This window comes from Catharus ustulatus, chromosome 6, assembly GCF_009819885.2.
Source record: "Catharus ustulatus isolate bCatUst1 chromosome 6, bCatUst1.pri.v2, whole genome shotgun sequence".
In the NCBI taxonomy this organism is placed as follows: Eukaryota; Metazoa; Chordata; class Aves; order Passeriformes; family Turdidae; genus Catharus; species Catharus ustulatus.
The window spans coordinates 36,480,393-36,505,012 of NC_046226.1; the positions used below are offsets into that span (position 1 = coordinate 36,480,393).

The 24,620-nt window shown below is 43.4% G+C and overlaps 1 protein-coding gene across 9 annotated transcripts in view; it reads right to left on the reverse strand.

Moving 5' to 3' along the window:
• Window positions 1–21,973, reverse strand: part of DPF3 (double PHD fingers 3) — a 155,260-nt gene extending 133,287 nt beyond the window's left edge. For 4 of the 9 annotated variants that reach the window (XM_033063582.2, XM_033063581.2, XM_033063589.1 and 1 more), the window contains exon 1: window positions 21,109–21,209. In XM_033063582.2, the coding sequence (XP_032919473.1) occupies window positions 21,109–21,140 (32 nt within the window). In that variant the 5' untranslated portion in view covers window positions 21,141–21,209. Of the gene's footprint in view, window positions 1–21,108; window positions 21,210–21,723 lie in introns of those variants that run through there. The other 5 variants (XM_033063586.2, XM_033063583.2, XM_033063588.1 and 2 more) reach the window with 2 other exon arrangements.
• Window positions 21,974–24,620: the final 2,647 nt, after the last annotated feature.

Sequence of the window (24,620 nt, forward strand, 5' to 3'; positions counted from 1 at the left end):
TGGTCACTGGGCAGAGAGTGAAGCAGTGCAACATACAAAAGCAATCACAAGACATATTAACAAGGGAAGCCTGAGACAAGACCACCCTCTGAGCACACTCCCCGGCTGGATAGGCGGGGTGGGTGCCCTTTGCACAGAGCTACTGTTTGCATAGCATAGAATATCTGTTTGCTAGGCCATGTTTAGGTGCCTCTCTACACTTCTACACTTATGCAAAGAGCAAGAGGGCATGGTGGTCTTCATGCAGAATTTATATGTGGGCAAGAGGAAACTACATAAAATTGAGAGCAAGAGGTCATTCAAATAACCATTTTTTTCCAAGTCAAAAAGTAGCTCTAACTGGCACACAAGCAGCTTGGAGTGTAAGTGAAAACAAATTCCAGGGTGTCATGGTTTCATCCCAGCTGGCAACTAAGTACCACACAAGCACTCACTCAGGCACTCCATACACACTCTGCAGTAGGGAATAGAATCAGAAAAAAAATTTAATAGGTTCAGATTTAAAAAAAAAAAAATCGGTTCAGATAAGAACAGTTAAATAATTGACACAAAATAAAATGTATTAATACCAATACTAATTATTTTACTGTCAGCCTCTCCTCATAATCTACATGTCTTCCTAGCAGCCAGCTGCAGTAGCCATGTGAACACATCAGCAAGCACTGGAAACATGCAATAACATCAAGAAGCAATTTCACATCTCTTGCCTTATATTTGTAATTTAGACTTGCATTCACATTGTGCCTGCTGCCATATCCAGTAGGAGTATTCCACGTGGAAGCACAAAGCAGATGCATTAATAGGAGCTGCTGATTTCTTCTGCTGTGGTAAAGTTCTCCAAGGAACCTCACAGTCCTAGCTATTTCGTTTGAAAAGTGTTTAGAAGTTTATTAGTTAGACTTAGAGGAGGTTTGCACAAGCACCTGGGTCCTCTCCCACACTTCCTGCCCTGCAGAAGCTTTGAGGCAGAGCACTGATGCGATCCCAGCACTTCAATCCCAGTAGCAAAGGCGATCAGGTAAGTCTTCCTGGTCGTGCTGCCAAAGTTTGTGTTTTATCTCAAAAGATTTCTCGAAAATGTGATAGCTAAGAGCTCAAATACTGATACATAAAAGGAGCACATCAGAGCTTCCTCCTGACTGTAGAAAGCTGTATGAATACCTAGCTAGCACACTGAGAAAGATGAATTTCGTTATGTTTTTTACCCAATGTGTACAGTGTCCTGGAACCATCTACATATATCTGAACAAGTGTTTAATATGCAATTATTAATCATTCCACTAAATACCTTTAATTTTGAGCAAGGGAATCTCTGTCATTGCATCAGGATTCATGCATGCTACTGCACAGCATGAAGAGAGGACAACCACCTTATGTTCAAGTGCCATCAGTCGCCTTTCATTACAAATATTAACTTATAAGACATGTCTGCAAATAGCCACAGGAGCAGAAAGAGGTCCACATGGAAGAGCAAAGGTCACCTATGACTGTGAATCTGAGACATGACTGGAAAATGCATTCCACAAACAGTGACCTAGTGAGAGCAGGAAAAAAAAGCAAAATGAAACTGCAACAGGACAGAAAAGACAATAAAAACAATGCTTCCTCTAGTCAGATCAGACCACTCCAGATTTCTCAGGGGTTCACCCTGACATCTTTCACACATACACACTAAAAAAATGAGTGACTAATAAGTATAGAAACAACTAATTAAGATTTTTTTTTCCCCTCTAGAATAAATCTGATATAGGTTTTACTTCATACTCAGTTTGAATGAGAGGCCTTTGAACAGATATGAGAGACAGTAAATTTCTTAAATGTAATGCCCATTTAAAAAATCAGCATCTAACACTTTGCATTCACTCACAAGTTTTAGCACTTATTTAGCACTTCATAACCATGTATCTCAAACTTCTCTTTAGGAAGAGGCATAAAGGATTTTGTGCATTCTTTCCATAGGGAAACACTACAGCACAGGACTTGCCTGAAAATATACAGAAAGTCAGTGGTGTAGGCAGAAACTCAATGCAAGTCTCTGCATTACCAGTCTGGATCATGCCATTTCCTCTGTACAGAAGCCAAAGTGTATGTTTAATAAACAGGTTGTCTCAGGTTGTTGCAAGACCTGGGTGAACTGGCACACCAACTTCCCCCTAGGGTTGACATGCAGGAGCAAACATTGCAAAGAACAAAATCAAGCTCTGGTTATTCAGCCAGTAATCATAATTCCATCTCGCATTTCTCAGTCTCTTATTTTGAAACTTCTCAAGGCCTTTCTTGCAACACTGCTAAGTACTATGTGATTGCCAGAGACCTTGAAACAAAAATGGCCACATCAGGTCAGACCAAAGGTCCATCTAATGTGGTTTTAAACTTAGGCCAGTATGGAATCCCTAAGAAGGCACACAAAATATGGATATAGTTATATTCTTCAGGAAATATACTTGTATCTCATCTCAGTCTCTGGCAAATTCAGATATCAAGGAATTCAATAGCCACTGAAGGACCTGCTTTCTGTAAAGCTGATGTTTTTTGAGCCCAGGTAAACTTCAATATCCCATACATCCCATTGTAAAGAGTTTCACAGGTTTATTTAACAGTTAGCTAAAATGTATCTCCTTTGTTCCTTTTGAACCAGTCTCTTGATAATCTTGTTTGATGTCCAAACTTTTGACTTCAAGAGGGAGAATGAACATACATCCATCCCCTATTTGCCTCTTCCATGATGCTCCTGATCTCAGGAACCTCTCTCACAGAGACTCAGAAATCTTTGTACAGACTGGAAAACCCAAACCAATTTAGTAATTCTTCATACAGAAGTCATTCCTTTTGATCCTCCTTGTTTCTTTCTCAGTACATCTTTCAGCTTATTGTATCCTTTTCAACACAGGGAGACCAAACTGCTCACAGTATTCAAGCATGCTTCAAACCTTGGACTTATATAGAATTACAGAAACAGAGAATCATTTAAGTTGGAAGAGATCAGTCGTGTCAAATATATTCTCCTAGTGATGATGTTTGCTTTCTTTCCTTCGATACTAACTCCTAATATCCAGCCTGCATAATTTCCTCTCTCCCTTTCTTTTAATTATTACCTTATTATCGTTATCTATTACTGAGCATTTGGTAGATCCATTATAACTCCAAAACTTTTCTCCTCAGTGTCAGTAAACAATTCTGTTCCTATTCCTGTATACATTAATTTGGGATATTTTTCTTATGTGTCTTCATTTACATTTATTTAAACTGAACATAACCAGTCATTTTAAGGACCCAAATAATTCAGTTTCATGGGGCTCTTCTTCAACACTTTGCAGCAACTTTGTGTTCTTCCCACATGGAGCATCCATAGTATTATCAGCTTAGTTTGCCACCTCCTCTTCACATTCTTTCCCAGATCATTTGCAAATATCAGGCGGCACAGGTCCAGTTACTGATCCCACAGAGTCTCCATGGGTGACCTGACGAGTTGCTCCTAGCCCATGTTTCGAAGGTTAGAGAAGAACATTATCAAAGCCATTTGCAAACCAGGCTGAGTGCGTTGGTGGCTGCCAAGTGGGAGTGGCTGCCACTGGAGGAAAGCTCCCAGCCTCATGCACCATTCCCATTTTCCCTACCCTCCTGGCTGGAAAAAGAAAAGCAGGAGTCATCATCCCCTTGTTCTCCGTTTCTGCTCTTCCAACTTCTTTCTTCTCCATTACCAGACTAGCACTGGCCTTGACCCCTTATCCTTGGAGAGACAAAATGGAGCTTTGCCTGCACTGTCAGGAAGCCCCAGATTCCCTCAGAGCAAAGGCACCAGTCCCAGGGAGCACCAGTGCCACTAGAGTAGGTGATACCCTACATAAGCATGCTGATGAGTGATTTTGTAAGAGTTATTGCTATAGAGGTGTGTGACCAACTTAAAGCAGAAAAAAAATGCTTTACACAAGCATTGTTCCCTACTGTGTAGAGACAGTTCTATTACAGCATAACTTTCATTGCCATTCAAACAATTTCCAACTAAGCAAAGGTTTTACCAATTTCAGGACTACTTAGTGATATCTTGGAACAAATAAGGATTGGGTCCAATATCAGTCAGTACACTTAAGTTCACCATCACATTTTATGTTTATACATACGTAAAAGGAAACACTGAGTGAAACTCTGAGCAGGCCTGTCAGGAAACAAAACCACTCCATTTAACCCTTAAGTGAGAGATATTTCCCAGGGATCAACAGCACTTTTAGCTCCTCTCTTATCTGTCTAAATTTATCCTTCTCTGATGCCCTTCCTAGTGTGAAACCCCTTTGATTCCCCCTCTCTGGGATCGGGTTCTAGTCTGCACACAAACTCTTGCATAATGATTCTTTCCCATTCTAAGTTTCACACATGAGAAACTGTTAAGAAGTAAAGAAAAGAAAAAAATCCTTTCTAAAATAAAGTGCAGTTTAAATGTAACAGTAGAAACAAAGAAGTATTCCAAAGATTTTAAATTAAAATTCACTTGTGCCTTGTCTGTCTGAATTCTAATCTCCCATGAAGATGCAACAGCAGTTTTAGCTGCATGTCAGCCTGTTCCCAGCTAGAAACTACCTAATGAAGTACCATTTCACCTGAGGAGGGTTCTTCCCTATTTACTGGGTTGATTTTTTTACTTCCTTAATCCAAAACCAGTTTCAGTGTGACCCAGTGGAGACCTCCAGTGCTAGCTGTCCCCTGCTGCTATTACTTGTACTATTACTTGTAGTGTTCATTTCATGATGCTCTTGGTCTTGTTTTTGTCCTCTTGATTTTTTTCTTTTTAGTCCTTCAGAGACAGAAAATAATCTGAGGATATATGGCATCCAAAAGATCACAGAGAAGTCCAAATCTCACACTAGAAGGATGAAAATTTCCGAACAGTCCCATCCTGATATGGCTTAGTGAAGCAAAGTGCCAGCAACAACTTCTGTGCAGGAACATACTGGGAAATTTAAAAGCAGTGGCTGCTCTTTATCATCTCAATGTAGTGAAGCACTCAGGATGAGCACAGCTCATCTGACAGAAGCGGTTTTGCAGGTAGCTCAAACTGGAAAGTAACTACTAAGGCACAAGAGAATCATTTGAAAGCAGAGAGAATTAATTGTACAGTTGGTATTAACATATGGATGAAACATTGCTTTGAAAGTTCAAACAGCAACAGTCAGCTGAACAAAGTTGGCAGAAGAGTAACAAATGAGTTTTGCAATTTTGCTATTTTTACTATGTAATACCAATACTGGATAAAAGAACAAATGTTGTGTATAAGTTCAATGCCAAACCTAAACCATTGCTAACAGTGTTGTTATGATGCAATTAAAGTGTCACCATCATTATTTGCTGAAAATAATTTTATCCCCCTCCCCAAGCAAGTGCTTTCATTACTGGAGTTTTACTAGGCATGTTTGTGAGAAAGAAAGGTGAAGGAATAACCCAACTCAAATATTTAAAAACATTTAACCATTCTGGCTCATTGACAACTGTATGCTCTGCCTGTGATTTTTTTAAGAGCTGCTGACGCCTTATGGAAAAAACTTTGAAAAACATTATTGAAAAACAATTTTGCCAATGTGTCATATTTTCTGTCTTATCCCTTCTCTTGCTTTTCACTGGTAGAAGGATCCACATGAAAACAGAACCTTGATTTTTTAGGTAGACAGAATTTGGATCTGAGTTCTGCCAAAGCATGTGGGTGTTTGGATCCTGTCCATTACAGACATTTAACTTCAGATCCAGGTTCAGTCTTCAAAGCTCACAAGAAGTGCTGAGATCCAGGATTTTGTTCTGACCCACCCCTGTTACTAAGAAGCTATCTGTTGTCTGTCCTGTCTGTTAAGCTATAGGCTTCTGCTAAGGATCTCCTAGGTGGCTACTGCTGTCAACATTTGCTGCCAAATTATAAGCATCAGGCACTACTGAATATCTGAGAAGGACAGAGAGTCTGAAAAATTAAGGGGGAGAGGAGGGTGGGTAGAATAAAAGGAATTTTCTCTGGTGGTACCGTTGTCTTGAAATAACATAGACTTGGTTTGTTTCTCACACTGGCATAACTTTTGGACTTCAGTGAAATCACACTGACTGAGTACAAACAAAAACCACAGACTGTATGAAGCTGAAAGGGGTTTTTTTTTCACATTCAGTGTGTTGAAACAACACATTCCAGCCCAGCCATAGAAGCTCCTGCTGCCTTGTAAGCACAGAAAACAGAGATTCACCCCAAATCTCCCACTCTGCAAATTACTGTGAGTGGAAAAGAAGAGCAAGCCAAACTTTCTTAGCTCAAAAAGTTGCCAAATTGGACATAATTTCAAAATAGAATCAAAATTCAGTATGGTCTTGGCTCTTTTCCTGATTTAGCTATGCAGGGCAGAACAATGGAAATGCTGGGGAGATACCTTCCTTGGGAATGTGGAAGAGGGCATGCTTTTCATGTGACCTTGCCCCTCTTTTTATCAAAACACTTCTTACTTTCACTGATATTTACCCCAAGGACACCGAAGCAAAGCAAGAGAGGAAAACTAGCATGCACACTACCTGCCTGCTCCAAGGAAAGCTTTTCATCAGTGAATTTACCAACAACTGGGATATCTGAGGATGGCTGACCAAACTGTAAGTGCCCAAGGTTTTTGTTTTATTATTGCCAAGTCATGAGACAAACCCCACAAATCTAGAAAAGGACTGCAAAACTAGAATTTTGTGAGGGGCAAGCTGACACCTACCATATGCATCGGGAGAAAGAAGAAAACAACAATAAAGCAGCCTCTAGATTCCTCAAGTGCCATCCATCTGCTGTCCTCTTATATTGCGTAGTACTGCAGTATTAAGACAACTTGTCACAGAGGCTTTGATGGGTTACTTCATTTAACTAGAGAGAGATTAATTTGTTCACAGAACTTCACTCTGAAGAACCAGTGACTAGCAGCAAATTGATAGATGAAATAGAAAAAAAATTACCAACTCTACTTCTAGTTCTCCACTGTCTTGCACTTCATGTGGTCATTCACATCTGGGCAAACTGAATGCGTAACACTTCCAAACCACAGAAAAAGTAATTTAAACTCACTTCCACTGCATTAGGTAAAAGACTGAAGAATCAGGCCCTCTGTTTCAAGCAGAATGTCCCTGACAATGAATGATGAGTAAAATACAGGCTGTGTAATTCCACTTGTTTTGGAAAGCAGTCAATTTAGAAAGGTTACCCTAAGACAGCAGCAAAAATCTGCCCCTGAACTCCCAACATCTCAAGCCATAGCCTTGTCAATAGTACACAGGGTGCAAATGATTATGGCCAGCTCAGGCCATTAGTTTCCTTTCTGGGCAGAAATCCCAGCATAACAGATACTTATGCATATTCTGTCCTCATTTTATCTAATTACAAATATCTCTCTAGGGATGGGGAAGGGAGAAGAGGTTTGATCACACGATTTTAGGTCACTTATGCAAGGTCTTGCTGGGATATGCATTGATCCAAAGACTGCTATATTTTAAAGATTCCCAGAGTCCTATAGTAAGAAAGGAAAAATGATACATATATTTTATTTCTATTTCTATGAGTTTGTGGAACTGACCAGTAGAAAATACTTGAATCATGTACTGCTATAAATCACTAATGAGCATACGGAAATGTTTAAAATGCAAGGACATTGATTAAGGAACAATACCATGTTTTCCTAAGCACTGTGTGTAAATGCATTCTTTTTTTCCTATATTATACCTAATATATGTATATCTGTGTGCATGTGTACTACACACAGTTTTCTCTGGATAAGAGAAATAACACTGGCGAAAAACGGAATTAAGTAATTTTGAACATCAACTTTATGTTGCTTTATATTTGGATTTTTACTTAATGGTTGCAACTCTAGTGAAAGATGCAACATTGTTTCACACTGATGAGATCTTAAAAGCCACATTTAGGCATCATCTAATTAAGTAAAACAACTCAGTATTAAACAGAATCATCCCTGCTTTCCCTATATCAACACAACCTAAGTCTTCTGCAGTCCAAGAAGAGGTACAAAATCATACAGTACTCATCACCATCACAAAGTACTTCAAACCTATTCCTTAGGCATGGGAGGAACAAAATACAGCAGAATTTTGGGAATTTCTTTTAGAGAAAAATGCAAGAATTATTTGAGACTCATATGGAAAGACTGGATAAGTTATTGGTTGAATAATTGCCGTGGAAAAGAACATCAGAATGAAACAGACACCCTTCAGGAGCAGAAAACAGTAGTAACAGAATTTTTAAAAATGGATCTTAAAGGTCAGGAAGTATAGGGAGAATTGCCAAAGTCAAGAGTAACAACTTGCAAAAGCTATTAAAAAACAGCAATATTCTTCAGGCATCAAAATAAAAGCAATCAAAGAAAGTTCAGCTGGTTTGCAGTTAGAATGGTACATAGATGAAATACAATATAGGTACAAGCATAGAACTAAAGGAGTGCTGTGCTTCACTGGAATGACTGAGGTGGAAGCCACAATGACATTTGTGCAGTCATGGCATAAATTCTGAATCATCTCTGTCCAAGAAGTACGCCAAGAAACCATACATCTACTAACAAGTTCTTCAAACAGATCCTGCAAATCATGGTTGTTAATTTATTACCAGAGTAGAGCGAGCAAAATAAGATATTCATTGTTAACTGTCACAAAAGACAAGCCTTGGGAATTATTTCAGTAAGGTTAACTGAGCTGGAGTTTGCTAACACACAGTTTTTAAAGAGCAAAACAATCAAGAACAGTCTTGAACAAGGAAAAGACAAAGATGCAAGATTGATACCTTGTGACAGAGTAACTTGACATCTTGCTTCCATAAGATAGTTCTTAGCTATTTGGATTTCTAGAAAATGTTTCATACAGTAGTATATGAGAAATTACTGAAAATTAAGAAGATCAGGATTATTAAAAGAATGGTGAGAAGACTGAAAAACTACCAAAAGAGGATTGAACACAGAGACAGTAATTGGCTGATGGGAAGTTACTTCTGGAGTTCTGGAAAGGGTTGGTCTGGGAGCTGAAATCAGTATTTCCATTAATGACCTTGGCACAAAAAGTGTGTGTGTTGAGAAAAGCTAGCCACTTACATAAGCTGAAGGGACACCAAGGAAATTAAAAGCATCAGACAAGAAGAATTAGATGGAGTGAATTCAGTATAAATTTTACTTAATAACTTGCAGATCATAATCTCAATGACAGCTGAAAGGACAGAAGAAACCTAACAGTATTAGTCTACCACAGAATAACTATGCACCAGCAGCACTATACAACCACAAACAAATGCAAAAGCAAGGTTTTCCCAGAAGAGGTAAGAAAGAAAGTTTTTGTAGAGGGCAAAACATCACCTGAACAAAGTACAACTCTGTCTACTCACACTCAAGAGAGCTGAATGCGAGTAATCCAAGCTGTAGAAGAGACGACAAAGACAATAAATACTTCAGTGACCAAAGGAAAGGAAGAGATAGCACAGACAGTTTAGTATATCAAAACAAAGACTGACAGGGCTTATTATAGTGTTGCACAAATGTACAAGTCATAGTGGAGAGGAAGACATGGAGGGTGCAATAGTATTTAAACTAACAGTTCCATGCTGGCACCAGAACAAATGGGAATAAACTGGTCACAAGTAGGGCTAGGCTAGGGATTAAAATTCTATTTCCAGCCACCAGAGCAGTGGGTTCTGGAACTCTCCCAAGAGGAGTAATGGGAACAAACAGTCCAAGTGGGGGATTTAAGACAAGGACTTTTCAGTTTATGAAAGAGATTATCTGACATGGTACCAGAGGACTGGACATATACCTACATTTCCATTATACCTACACTTCCATTAACTGAGCCGCTGTGGTCAATATGGTCTTTGTCTTCTTGTCTGGAAGTGCCCACACAGGACCCAATCAGTGGCAACTAGGATGGCAGCCTTTATGATATAGGTACCATAGAAACAGAACCAGGCTCACCCATATGCTGAAGACAAAAAGCATAGACTCTTGCTTTAATAGGCACTCTAGCCCAACTTGACCTTTGATCATAGCACAACATGCAAGGAATTCATGTTCGAGCCACTCACGGCCCCTTAGGTGCTTTGCCAAGGGACCACTAGTGCCAGCATCCAAAGCATTCTTGCAGAGGTGGGAGCAGAGCTCCCTTCAAAGGTAGCCCACATCAAACCCCAGGGCTGAGCATCTCCCAACACTCCAGCCTCTTCCACTAGTCTTTCATGAAATCCTGCTAGCCAAGTACTCAGAGGAGAACTCTGCACTGCAGGTGCTGCCTGGAACAACCACACAAGAACTACTGGCCAGCTTAACAAGGCCTTTTGGACAAGCAAAATTAAAATCCAAGGGAGGTAAAATGAGAGAAAGCAAAAGAAATATCCAGGTTTAGCAGAATCCCTTCACACTAAGACTGAAATTTTCATGCAGCTTTGGGCCCTATTGTAAAAAGTAGTACTTACAAAGACAAAAGCAATAGGTCAAACTCCTACAGCTCTGAAAATAGATGCATTGGAGGGAAAAACCTGACAGGTCCTGATTGATAACCATGCTTGAGGGAAGCTGCTTGAGGAAAACTGCTGCAGCAAAGGCTGCAGGGAGTTACTGCTTCAAAACCCTGCTGCGGCAGAAAAAGCACATGTGGTTGCTAGAGCAGGAGATGGACATGGTTAATTGACTGGGAAAGTTTAGCAGAGATGAAATTAATGCAAAGAGCTCAGAGCCCAGGCGTGCAATTCTGTTACCAAGGGAAGGAACCATTCGGCTGGAATTGCAATCCATTTTCAGGTCAGAGCCTTTCCCAAAGGCAGAGTGCTTACCCCTCATCCATTCCTCTTCTTCTGTTCTGAGGGGTGCATGGAGGAGAAGGTTGCTGGAAACAGCAGCCTGGGAAATACATTGTCCTTTGAGGGCCAGCCAGCCAGGTTTCAACTTTGCATGGTTGAGTGTGTTTTCCAGTGAGAAATTCAGAAGATGTATCAGGAGCCAGCCTCTTCTAACCCTAGAACTTTGTGGATAAGTTAGTTGTGGAAACAAAACTAGTAAGTTAATAACAGGAGAGAAGGGAATTTACTTTCAGATCTACTTAGCAGAATGATTACCTGAACCAGATATGTTTGCAATCTGATCAGATGAGAATGCCAGGAGTAATTACTGTGGAATAGCAGCAACAACATATGAAAAATATAAATTCAAACAATTATTTTTTAAAACTAAAGCTGACTGCAGGAGAAGATAGGAAAGATACAAACACCAGCCACAGACCAGATGACACAGATGATCTTACGCAGTGGTGTGCTGCCAACATTTTGGTAAGTAGCACCCACAACTGTATTCCTTTCAGCTGGTGTCTCTTTTTCCTCAGCAAGGGAGGACTAGATCTGGGAACTTCTTAATTTCCTCTGCCATTTTAACAAAGGGGCTTTAAATACACATATTTACAAGTAACCATGTAAAACTGTTCTCACACTGATGACTTTGAAATTGTACTGAACAGACTGGTGCACATCATTAATGTTTTGAAATGCAAAAGTAGTTGCCACTTGGTTCATTTCCATGGTAGTCGTTGCATCCCAAAAATGCCTTTATCAGCTCTGGGCATAAATCACTGCCATTAAGGATGGTATAGCAACAATTTTTGTTGATCTTCTTCTATCACAAGCAGGCAGACAGTCTTAACTCACTTCTGCACTCCTCAGTTTGGTCATGAAAGTGCTAACAAGGAAGGATTCCCACTCACGTTCAACATATCACTCTTCTACTCAACACCAAAAGCAAAGCAGCGCTGAGTCAATGTGTTGATGGTGTGACTAGTGTGACCATCACCAAGTCAGACAGTGCATGCCATTCTTCCCATGGAAGAATGGAGGAAATTACACCATAAAAGGGACTATGATGCTTAATTAAAGTAGGATTATAAAGCATTTTTCTGACACAAAAGTGGCAGATACTTTACATTACAAATAACATACTTTTCTAATTCTTTCATGCTAGAATCTCCCGAAATTCTCACTAAAGGATACATAAAGAGGAAATTCTTCATGGGAGAAATTTTATATTGTTGCTTTCTGCTGTTTGAAGAAATTTCCCTTGGTAGAGCTACTCACAGAAGGCCAAGCTAGACTTTTGCAGGTACAGAGAAACTCTCGTTTAGACCGTATTTATACATGAGAAATTAACTACATTTTAGCAACATTCAGGCTAGTGAGGCTGAGAAGTCACTAGAGTTTAACCTGACTGTGACAATGAGTTCATGACTTATCTATGCCATACAAGTTAGGGCACTCAACTGCCATGCAGCAACCACAAAACAAAGCTGCCTCTCCCTGTGGATAGAGGCAAGTCACTGAAATTAGTCTTGCTCCAAGACAGCCCCAAAATGCATCACCTCATAATCCCCGCCCACCTCCAAAACACTCAGGTAGATCATAGAGAGTCCATCCTTCCAGTCCAGAAGCCATTAAAGCCTCTCTTCCTCATCCTGCATGAGGGACGTGAAACAAACCTTTCATTTTGGGAAATGACTCAGGAAGAGCATGTGAGGAAGCAGAGCAACAAACAACACATAAGGTGGATATAAATCCAGATAAAGTATTATAATCATTAAAGGGTTGCTGCTCCCTGAAGGTTGGCAAAACGAAGAGAGTTAATTAAAAGCAATCTCCACACAGTGCTGAGCAAGCCTGCCCTGATAAATCAGCAGCCAGGACTGCGCTCATAGAGGTCAATGGGGGAAAGAGGTTGGGAGGCAGGGGAAAGCAAGGAGAAGATAAAACATTTAGCTGAGACTACTGACAAAAACAAATCAGGTCTGGTGACAGAAAATGGAGAAGAGTTTTCAACGTATTTCCCCCACCAACACTAATTCGTTAGATTTCAACCTCAGAAATGCCTGTTTGCCACCAGTAATCGGATTGAGTTCCCATTCATTTGTATCAGCACAGGAGGAGAGAGAAGGAAGAAGCCTTTGGGGCCCCATCCTGCCTGTAGAGGTATTAACATCGCTTTCATCCACATGCCATTAGTTCACTGAAGGGTAACATCACCAGCATTAACAGAAACATAATTTTTGGAGAAGCACATCCTAAAAATTAAAGAATCAGTCAGATATAATGAAGCAGTAGAAGTTCCCATCACCAACGCTCACCCATCACATCTCGCATGCCTCTTAATTCGTACTACCCTAGCTATAAAAGGCACTAATCTCTGAATTGTGATCCTGATTTAATCCACATTTCACAACAATAGGTGTATGTTAATGAACTGAAAACTTTGAGGATAAACAATCCATAGAAAACACAAAAACCTACAGTCTTCAAAGTAGCTTTTAGTAGTTCAGAAATAAAAAGCAAAAGTAATCAGGGTAAGCTTGTAGATTGAAGTGGGTTCATGATATAACTTCTGAAATTGGACACTGGGTAGTGATTTTTCTGAACAGTCAAGAGAGCAGCCGCATACATGATGCCCACCAAAGGAGTTTAGCAGTAAAATAGCTTTATGAACCACTGTTTCCATTACTCCTTACTCAAACTGCACCGGGTTTAAAGTAATCATAAATATAAAATGTATTTATCCCTATCATTGACTAAACACAGCCTTTCAGGAAACAATATTGAGACCAAAACACTTGAACAGTCACAAATCCATGGATTACTTTCTTCAAAACTGTTCTTGAAATGGAAGTGGAATGAAAATATAGACATTAATTTTCCCTCAAAGAAATAATATTAACTTTGTGTCTCCACAATAAGTTTCTTTTGCACAGTGTTCACTGGATAATGAATTATCTGGCCCATAACTCCAGCCATTTTGACTTTTCTCCCAGTTCCTTGACTAGTCACATTAGGTTGTAGATCCACAGGAATACTAGAAACTCCAAAGTTCCTAGAAGCAGACAAAAGACTTCACAGCCCTGTGACACAAAGCACTGAACTGGTGTTCACTTACTCTTCCAAAACATGAAAAGCACCCAAAACATTTTCAAGAGGGAATTTTGTTCTAACAGCCATAATCTATCTTCCTGTGGCTCTCATGAAGCCAACTCAAAGCATAAAAGCAGCATAAGCACTGTACTTTGCATTTTGGCAGAAGTAGCATGCCCGCATCTGATCAGATCAAATCAGCCCTGCCAGATGATGCGGTAGGGCAGGCTGGAATTAACCAACTCAGGGCATGGCCTTATTTAACTGCTCTGCACCTGATTTTCTTTGCAACCTACCTAGCTCTGTCCAACCTACCTAGATTTTTGAGAACTAAAAGACAGGAAGCATTAAACCATGCGTTAGTAGAAAATTTAGCACAATGTCCTAACAAAGGCTTTGTATCTTGTACTACAAGCAGGAATCTGAGTGAAAACAAGGGGGAGAAATATAAGTTACATAGAGTTCCTTTCTTTTGCATACTAAAATTTCACGTATGTTACAGTTGGAATTTTTTATTCATTTATGAAAATTATCAGAAAGCAAGTAGAAAGTTTTCAGACTAATAGAACTTACGGTTTTGTATGAGTGGTGGGATGATCCTCAGGTTGGATCAGTTCCGTCACAACAGACTGGGACATTAAATATCACTTCCAGCCTTTCTCACCAGAAGAACACTGATGTAGTAGTCAGTGTCCCCATCAACACCTGAGCAGGAGACTCTCTCCCAGCTACAGCTCAGCAGAACATGAAATCAATGCATCAGGATTTGGCAAGCACACGCTGCTGATCACAGCCACCTAGTGCACACTCATCAGTACCCATCCCTCCCCTGCTCTTGCTGCTCCACTGGCTCCCTGTGAAGCCTCCCCTCAGACAAGGCTGGAGTGCCAGTAAAACCTTCCATGCGGTTGGAATCGTAACTCTCTGACCGCACCCGGCTCAGGCAGGTAACCTGAAAAGTGAGACACGTGCTGACATACTCCTGCTATTGCCATCCTGGAGAGGATGGTGGTGTGAGAAGGTATTTGCCAGCAGCCATTGAGACACTGCATTATTCTTTTCTGAGACAACTGCTAGGAATCTGTGGTTAAAATATGTTCTGCTAGCAAATAAACCACATATAACAATTTATTTAAAGTATCATGCTTTAAATAATTTTGGCTATTAAAGATAAAAAAGGATTTTAAATTTTCAGTATTGAAGCATTCACTTGAGATATTTGTATTACATGTCACTCAATTTGGACAGTAAAAACTTTGCAGTTCTCTTCTTTCTTTTGAAATAAGAAAGAAGAAAATCAGTTTCTGCTTCTCATGCACTCATCCAGCATATATGAGTTTGTTCCACAAACTGTAGAAAAATTTTTAAAAAAGAAGCACTCCCACCTGAAAATTATTGCTTTTAAAAAAGAAAAGTAATCTTAAAGTATGATTCCTTTTAGACTATGTTGATGAGATAACTTTCTTTTTAAGACACAAACCAGTGCAAAAACTGAGACCTGCACTAAGGAAGTGGTTAACACTCCTCAGTGTCTGCATGCTGGGCAAAATTGCCAGGCAAAGCCAGAAGAGCAGCACAGTCCTAATGAAGCCCTCAGAACAGGCCTCAAGCAACATTGCCTTGGTGCTGCTTGTCTGCACATGGAAGTATGTCACCCCAGACAGGGAAACCTCAGATCAGAGGTTGGTCTCTCCAAGGGAAAAAAACATCAACTCCCGGAACAGATTCATTCCACTCCTACAAGTCCTCAGGGATAAACACTACAGGAATGGTTCTTGCTCAAGGCAACATCACATACAGACAACACAGTGATGAGCCCAGAATAAATACCAAGATTGTAAAATTGATCTACTGAGCAAAGAAATTCAGCTCTGACATGAACGACAAACCTGACTGAGAAAATTCCGGATTCGGCAAATTACAATGCTAAAAGGTTTATTCACAGCCAGTGGGGGCTTTGGAATGCCTCATTTCAGTACAGAAGAGGTACAGTCAACTGTCATAAGCTACAGAAGACAGACATACAAGATGGACAAAGTCTGCTCTTGAGAGTAACCTTCAAATACCATGCTTCCAGTTTTAGGAAAGCAGAGGAGGAAATCAATTTTCATTAGGCTCCATAAAGGATGAGCCACACGACCTTCCCCATGACTCAGGCTGACACATATCCCCACTTTGTTTTGTGCACCTGACTTCTGTGTAAAGTGTTCCCACTAGGACACTGTGAATCCTATCTAATGGGTATCATGCATCCAGCCCACTGGACATGTGCTTACCTTGAAATTATAGCACCCTCCAAAAAGCATACCTTTGGGCCTCTGTAGCACAACACAGATAGTTCAACATTGTTTTCACATAACAGAAATATGCTTTTGAAACTTTTTCTTCAGTGGCAATTTTGAGATACAGCCTCCATCCGTCCACACAACTAGAGAGAATATGAAAGACTGAAAGACCAACAAAACAAAACTACAAAAGCACTGCAGCAACTAATCATGCATAAGTGACTGGTGGAATCAGACATAACACTGTAACAAGCAACATGCCATTTACCAGAGCCTCTCATATTCAAAAACAGTGCATCCTCAGGTCTTCTTAACTTGCCTTTTCTGCCTTCCAATAACTTTGGTTTTATGCTTATAGTTCCCTGTGTAAACACAGTAACATTCATCCCGCTTTCTCTGAAAGCTGCTGCGGAGATATTAGAAAATATGGTTTTTCATGGGGACAACAGTTTTGATTTGAAGTGTGCCACATTAGGGTTCATTTATGTTTTTAAGTAACGCCAGAGCCACACTGGAACTGCTGTAGAGATTTTGGTGCTTGGTTTAATGTGCCCAACAAACCCTGTTCTGTCAAGCAGAAGAAAATTCCCTTTTGCAAGGGCACATTAAAATCACCTCCACATCACTTATAAACACTGAACTGGCAACCTAACTGTCTGTCTATTTTATTGCTTCCACCTGCTGAAAGCAGCACTGCATATTATACTTTCACTTTAATATTAAATATCAGCAAGTAGATGCTTATGCAACAATGTCCACTACAAAACAAAGAAAAAAAAATCAGTCTTCATCAGCACTTAATCAGGATATAGGGCTGTTTCAGGGATGTGTAATGGGATACAAAACCTTCCAGCTAAGACTCCCTAGCTTGAGTTCAAGCCAGAGTAATCACTAATGAAATACTTTTGCCATACAAGACCCCAAGACCCACACTGGTCTCTTGCCAATGTGAAACAGGGATGCGAACACAGACCACTTCTTCACAGGTGTCTCATGACAATTCATCATCACAAGGAAGGTCATTTGGCAGCCCAAAGGTCAGAGTTGACTGTCAAGGCAATTTTATCTGAGAAGGTACAGCAATTGAAAACCTAACTGCTGCTGTGTGTTTGCAGTAGGAATGCAGAGACAGGACAGGTCTAGTAGATCAGCTCCAGTAGCTCAGTAGATCAGCTCCAGCACTGTGCACACAAATCTGTGATGATCTGCTCCCCAAACACCTGGCAGAGAATAAGTGTCCCCAAGCACGTCAAAGTTATCCAGCAATGCAGTCAGCATGGACGTGAGCTAGCCCAGCAGCTGAGCCTGAGTTAGCTTCTTTTGTCCCAGAGCACTGGCACTGCTAAACTACTGGGAGGCAACAGCCCTCTGGTGAGTGTCCAGGCAGAGCGCTGTAGGGCATGGGGGATCTCACATGCTGAAATGGCAACAACCTAACCTATGTTCCACTCAGGGTGTTTAATTGACAACCTGAAATAAAAGTCATTCGTGGGAGTAAAGACAGAGAAGGGGTGGGAGGAAACCAGCTCAGCTTCTAGACAAGACTGTGTAAATTACAAGGTCTTAATTACATTAAGTGCATTATGGTACCATATGCACATCACTAATAAGGCAGAGATGGAGGAAATGGGACTAAATGGTAAAACTGGAAGTTGAATGCCTGCATTGTAGACCTCATCTTTTAGAGAAATTCTGAACCACTTTGTCCTAGTTTAGCCATCCATAAAACAAAGGCAATAATCCTTTCTGCACAGGGGCGTTGAGAGGTTTAATTAATTAATGTTTACAAAGTCCACTGAGATTTCTGACTGACATTTGAAGTAATTCAGAATACTTTTTAAATGCATTTGTTTCTTCTACTGCACCACTCAAATGTCCTCATATTAAAATATCCAAAGGAGAAGAAGATGGAAACAAAAAATATGTGAAGATACATACACAAACTAGTGGGAGGGAAACAACAACAACAGCACTTCAAATCCACTTCTGTCCCATCGAAGCTGTCAGAATACTGCCATCTCCACAGATGAAGAAGCGTGTGGTTGTCCAAACATCTGCCACCTTTACCTTGCAGATCTGTTAAACTTAGATCTCAGATATTTTTGTCTGTAGCACCATGTTGGTAAACAATAAGCTAACAAACAGCAGAAATAACAGGCAGTCATGTCAGGTTGACTGGTTCACCAGAGGAAGTGAAGGGGAGAAGAGCAAACGGATGAAAGCACCAAAAGAGAACCAGAAAGTGATAAGAGAGTGCTGGACAGAGAAAGAGGCAAGTTGAGTAGGGAGAAACCAACCATTAATAAGGGAGTCTACACACTGAGCTATTCTACAAAACGCATTCCCACAGATGCTCAGGTACTGGAATACATTATTCAGAGGGACTAGTCTAGCATGAACAAGGCCACATGTGTGACCAAGTGCCAGGGACAAACTGAATATTGGACACTCTTAAACGCACAAGAACACCCAAGGAGCTGCTTGATACCTGAGTCCGGATTTCTCGGTCCCTACATTGTCCCCCATTTCGGAGCAAAACCTTTGTGTGGCCGGTTTCTGTAGGGGGCGTTTGTGGGTTCCGAGATACAATCAAAACGCAGACAGAGGAAATGCAAATGCCATTCAGCTCCCGTTCATTGTCAGGAAGGACACATGAGGATAAAACACTGTGCACTGCATCTCTCCCCTATTATGTGTCCTCCTGCTTTTGTCCTAATTTATCCTATGCATAATTTATTTACATGTGTATTGTTTCCCGATCAGCAACTTTAAAGAATAAGTGAAAATTATAAAATGTTTTATTAAACAAGTTGTCAACAAAATTACAGATGGTGTCAGACAGCCAGTACCAATTCTGCTTCCTCCACACAGCCTCAGTACTTTAAAAGGCGCACAGGGAAACGCGAACCCAGCACTTGATGTCTATTGTTTCCTCCTCTCACACCCCCCAGGGGCGAGGGGAGGAGAAGGGAGCTAATTATAAATGGCCTCATCCTGTCCTCCCCGACTTTAGCAGCAGTGGGATCGGGCCCCGATTCATTTCGGCACAAGCAGCCCTTCGGCACGATCCGCCGCCACTGCCGGGAGCTCCACGGTGCCGCGAAGTGCGAGGCGAGGCGGCAAGGTCCCGTCCGCCGGCGGGGCGGGGGCCGGGGCCGCCAGCCGTGCTCCCGTGGCCGCTCCCGGGAGCTCCCCGCCTCCCGTCCCCAGGGGCCACCGAGCCCGGGCTTCCCCGCTACCGGCAGCAGCCGCGAGCGGCGCTCACAGACGCGGTGCTCCGTGCCCAGGTGCGCAGCGGCCCCGGGGTGCGCTGCCGGCGGCCGGGAGGGGCACCGGGAGAAAAATCGCTGTCGCCTGCACGGGCGGTCACACCTGCCGTCGAACGGGTGGGGGGCACGCCGCCTCCGCCGCGCGGGTTTCAGAGCGCGTTCAGTCCCTCGCCACCCACCCGTGAGGACACTCGGACTTCTTTGAAATAACCCCCTGCAACTGCGCTTCCCTCTCCCCGCGGATTTTTTTATCCGAGAGGGCGAGTAAATGAAAGCTAAGGTTTTCTGCAGGACGGAGCAGAAGAGCTGGTAAACATGTCAGCACCCCTTCCCAGCTCGAGGCTTTCCTTTCCCTCCGGATCGCAGAAAGACAGCGGCAGAAATCCCTGGGAAAACCTTCAAGTGTTTTTCAAACTCCAGCCGGAGAGCCTCGAGTAGGAGCAAAAAAAAATAGAAAGAGAAAAAACCTCGCAGCCCTAATTTCATCTCACAAAACTCAAAGGTATAAAAACACCCACTCAGCGCAGCCAGAAAGTGCAAGCGAAGCGTCACCGCCAGGTACTCTGCTTCCCTGCTTTACTAGCAAGAGCGCTGCCCCCGTTAGCAGGGAAGTCGTTTGAAAAAGGTTAAGACAGCTCCGCTCCCCACATACGGTGCCAAATCCCACTCTCCCTAATGCCTTCGGGGATTAGCGGCGTGCGCTGCAGACCACAAGGAAAATAAAGGACGCGATCCAGAAAACGACAACCGGCTGCCGCGGTGCCCCTCAGAAATCAGCCTTGTTTCCTGACCGAGGAAGCCCGGAATACCTCCACAGCAGAAATACCTGCCCCCTCCCTCTCTCAAGCTGGGGTCAGACCCCGTCCGTGCAGCCCTCAGCGCCTTGTGCCCGCTCTCAAGATGGAAACACAATCAACTCTCTTTGCCACTTTGAAAAGCGAAAGCCTGTCATATGCAAAACAGATCTCCGGACTTCCTGCCCAAAATCAGCGACCGGCAGTCCCGAGTCATTCATTTCACCCAAGTGTGCTTCCCTGCCTCTCCTCTTCGCTCCCTCTCCTGCACGAGCGCCGAGGCGCACCGGCAGAGCCCCCGCTGCCCTGCTTTCCGACCGCCCACCGGAGAAGCGAGAGGGGTTGCTTCGTCAAGACATCGCAACTCCCCAAAGATCTGCGGAGGCAACTCCGAGCCGCGGTGGGAGCGCGGAGGCACCGCGCCCCGAGCGCCCCCGCGGGCCGGTCCGTGCCCCGCCGGGCGCGGTGGCCGGGCCAGCCCGCCGGGGCAGCGGGGCAGGACGCTGTCAAGTGCGCGCACCCCCGCGGGACGCGGCCGCCGCCGACCCCGCGCTGAGCCCCGGCAGCGCCGGGCGGGCTCCCCGCCGCCGCCCCCGGCCCGCCGCCCCCCGCCCCGCGCCCGGGCGCCAATTAACCCAACAATTTTTTCCTCGTTAATTTCGGCGCGAGCCGCGGGGATGTGTTGCACAAAAAACGAGCGAGTCGTTGGGGCAGAAAGGAGGGCGGGAGGAGGGACCGGCCGGGAGGCTGCCGGCACCCGGCTCCGGCTGGCAGCCGGCGCCGGAAAGGCGCCTTTTTTCATATTTAAACCACGCGGAATATGTACATTTTTGATTCCTACTTACGCTTTCAGGGGGTTGTGAATGACAGTCGCCATTTTGCTACAATGTAACAGAATATTGTGTCTCGGAGTTCTAAAGGTTCGCTCAGGGGAAGCGGCCAGCCAATGGCAGCGCGGCATACCGGCCCGCCGGCCAATGGCGCGGCGGGGGCGGGGCCGGGGCGCTGCTAGTTATTAGGGGAGCTGTCAAAGCCCAGAGGTCACTCCCTCTCCCTGGAACTGGCGGCGAGCAGGTCTTAAAGGGGCAGCGCCGCGCCGCGGGACACCCCGGGCTCCAGGGCGGCACTTCCTCGCCGCGCTCCGGCCCCAGCTCCAACGCGCCGCGCCGAGAGAGGGGAAGCCGGGCTCGCTCCTCATCCCCTCGCACCGCAGCCGCTGCCCCTCCGTTTCCCAGGTGGCGTGCCCCGCCGGGGGAACGAGCCCGCGCCGCCCGCTCGCTCCGCACGCTGCCCGGCAGCATTCCTCCCGCGCTGCTTCCCTTTCTGAATAGCCGCGCTCCCCGCCAGGTCTCCGTGAGCCGCCGGTTCTGGCAGCGGCTTCAGGGCAGCGCCGCTCCCCCTCCGCCAGGAATTTCCCTCTCCCTGTCAGTCATCCCGGCCCGCAGCCCCTGCGCCCTTACATAACGCGCGGCGGCCGGACCGCCCGGCCGGCCCTGCACTGCCCTGCTCCTCTCTCCCACACAGCAACGTCTGGCACGCCGGGAGCCGGGCCCCCGTCTCCGTCCGGCACAGGGAGCCGTGGGGGAAAGAGCCCTGACCCGCGTTTCACCGGACATGCAGCCCTGCGATGAGACGGGAGGCGGAGGCTGGACCCCGGAGCGCGGCAGGGAGCGAGCAGAGCCCGTTCCTGGGGAGGCAGCGAACTCCAGGAAGCCTGGGTTTACCTACAACTAATTAAAGGAGCTTGCGAATAAATTATGGAGCATGACCCAAGTGATTTAAGAGGTGTCAGTCCTGATCTCACTCTCAGATCCTGATCTCACTCTCAGAAGTAAACTCACTGAAGTTCATGAAATTGCTCTAGTGTAAATTAGGTGCCAACAGGAGCAGAATCAAACAAAGAAGTTTTCTGCTTCTCTGATAGTAATGTCAGCTTTGTCATCTCACTTTTCTCCCACTCTCAAAGGTCCCGTCTCCCTTCAAGCATCCTCTATCCCTCTAAAAAACACAAACAAGCACCACAAAAATCCTGCATCCCCCTTCTTTGCAGCTACACATCCAGAAGAAACCCAATAAAATAATTAAAACATGCTACTGTCAAATCAGTAAAAGTGGGGACACTAGAAAAACAATTTGATTCACAACTTAATGAATAAAAGAATAGAAGTAGTGATGTTTGTGAGATATTAACAGAAGTAGAAAGAGCAATCTTCCTGGGCTGAACTTGAAAAAGACAAAATCCCTCTTGCTCAACTATTTTACAAAATAAAACTTTCCAATACTGGGCCAAAAGAGAAAAGGAAGAGAAATGGAGGACAAAGAGTATCATTGTCACTCACAGTGAGGACAGGTACACAAGTGTAATGCAGTGCTTTCCCATTCATTAAGGATCCATCAGAAGTTTGCAAAAAGTTTAAGATCTGTCTAGAGTCCCTCTTTCCAAAATATAGCCTATTCCAGCTACTAGGTCAACTTAGGTACTGTGCCAGGCATATATCCCTGGAGGGAGGCATCTCTTCCATCAAAGCAATCTAAGCCATTTGGTTACAGGCACTGCTTAGGAGAAATAAGCTTTCTGTCAGCTGGAGAGTTGCCAAGATGCTGAGATCTATCCCAAAACAGTTCTGGGAAGTAATCTTTAAGAATGTTTCCATTATCATATTACATTATATTATTTAATACCAGAGTGGTCCAGGTGACATTGAACACAACTTCAGACCCTCCTGCTCAGTACTCTCACTGCTCACAGGAAAAGCTAACCACAAACTGCCGACCTGTCATAAGCACACAGTTTGTGTGTGTGCTGCAAAGAAATAAACGGCATAGCGTGCACCTGAACTGGCAGCCACAGACTAGCAACCTACACCCTACACCCCCCATCCTGCTACTATGAGGATTTCTGGTTCGACTTCTCTTGTTGTCTTGATATTTGCTTAATGGCAAACACTTAAGTACTTACTGTAGGATGGGCAATTTCTGCTTGTGGGATAATAATGATTTTGCTTCACATGTAAGAAAAAAATAGCCTAGGACTTTATCACACTACAGAACAGGAGACAGATTTGTGTTACTGAGAGAAGGTACCAAAATTCAGCCAAGCTCTAGAAAGCCCTGAGATTTCCTAATGCAAACTGGTGACATTTTCAGATAATTAAGAAACCCTGTTTGAGGTCATTTTTAGGAGTTTAATGAGTCCCTCTGGTCCTGTTTTGTTGGATATATAGGCCCATTCCTGCTCTGCAGGCAAAGAACTCTTGGTGCAGCTTGGCAGGGAGCATATTGCAAAAATGGGATGAAGCCACACATGCTTCCCTGGCTGCTCCTGTTATTCAGACATTGGGCCTTTATCAGCTACCAGCAAAAGCAACAGTGAGAACAGGCACAGATGACCTTGGATTGTTGATAGCCCTTTTCCCAGGCAGACCCCACGTTCCTGGCTAGGAGAACCAGTCAACAGCACTGCCTCGCTCAGAGGAATCTCCAGGACGCCCAAGGACAGAGCCATATCAGAGCAGTGGGAAGTCTCACCCGTGGTAACAAACACATCAGGCTTTGCTCACATGTCTGTATAATTTGCCCAGTGTTTTTCATGTAGAATCCCACAACAGTTTGATTACCATTTTAGCAGAAAGGCACACAGCACTGACTGGCACTTTGCTTGTAATGAACTACACAACTTGTTTACATGTTCACTATTTGCAAACAGGGGGAACATCACAAACCTATATTAATAAAAACTTCACTGCACACCATAATTAGCTCCATTTTCATATATACACCAGTCTATCATTGGTAGGTCATTTATGACCAAAATTTTAGATTAATTTTTCTTCTGATTTTAGGGTACTATATTTCACTAATCAGCAATGTTACTATTGTTTTACATCCTGAAGAACCAACAAAGTTGAAACATAGTCAGTTACATATACACTAAATCACAGCTTCAGGATTTTTACATTTGTACTTACTGTTAGTTTTATTCACACTGACCTAAAACATAGCAAGGAGGCTAGGCAAGAAAATATAAATACTTTCAAAGTATATGGCATAAAAAACCCTAGGTGGGCACATTCTTAAAAAGAGCTTGCCAAATGTTCAGACAGCCAACACAAAATTTTGAAAAAGGAAGATAAGTTTTGACATAAATCTATTGTGGTAACATCTACAGCATTAACACAAGGCCTAAGCACGCTGCATCTATAGCGCCAGAATGAGCAGGGTTTTAGAAGAGAGTCCACCACCTCACCTCCAGCCCCTCATATAGAAATGCAGCTTGTCTCTACCCAAGTAGAGGAACACAGTGTCGTATCTTCTCAGTGTATTGGGAAGTGTCATGTCTCCTGGATCATAACACTGC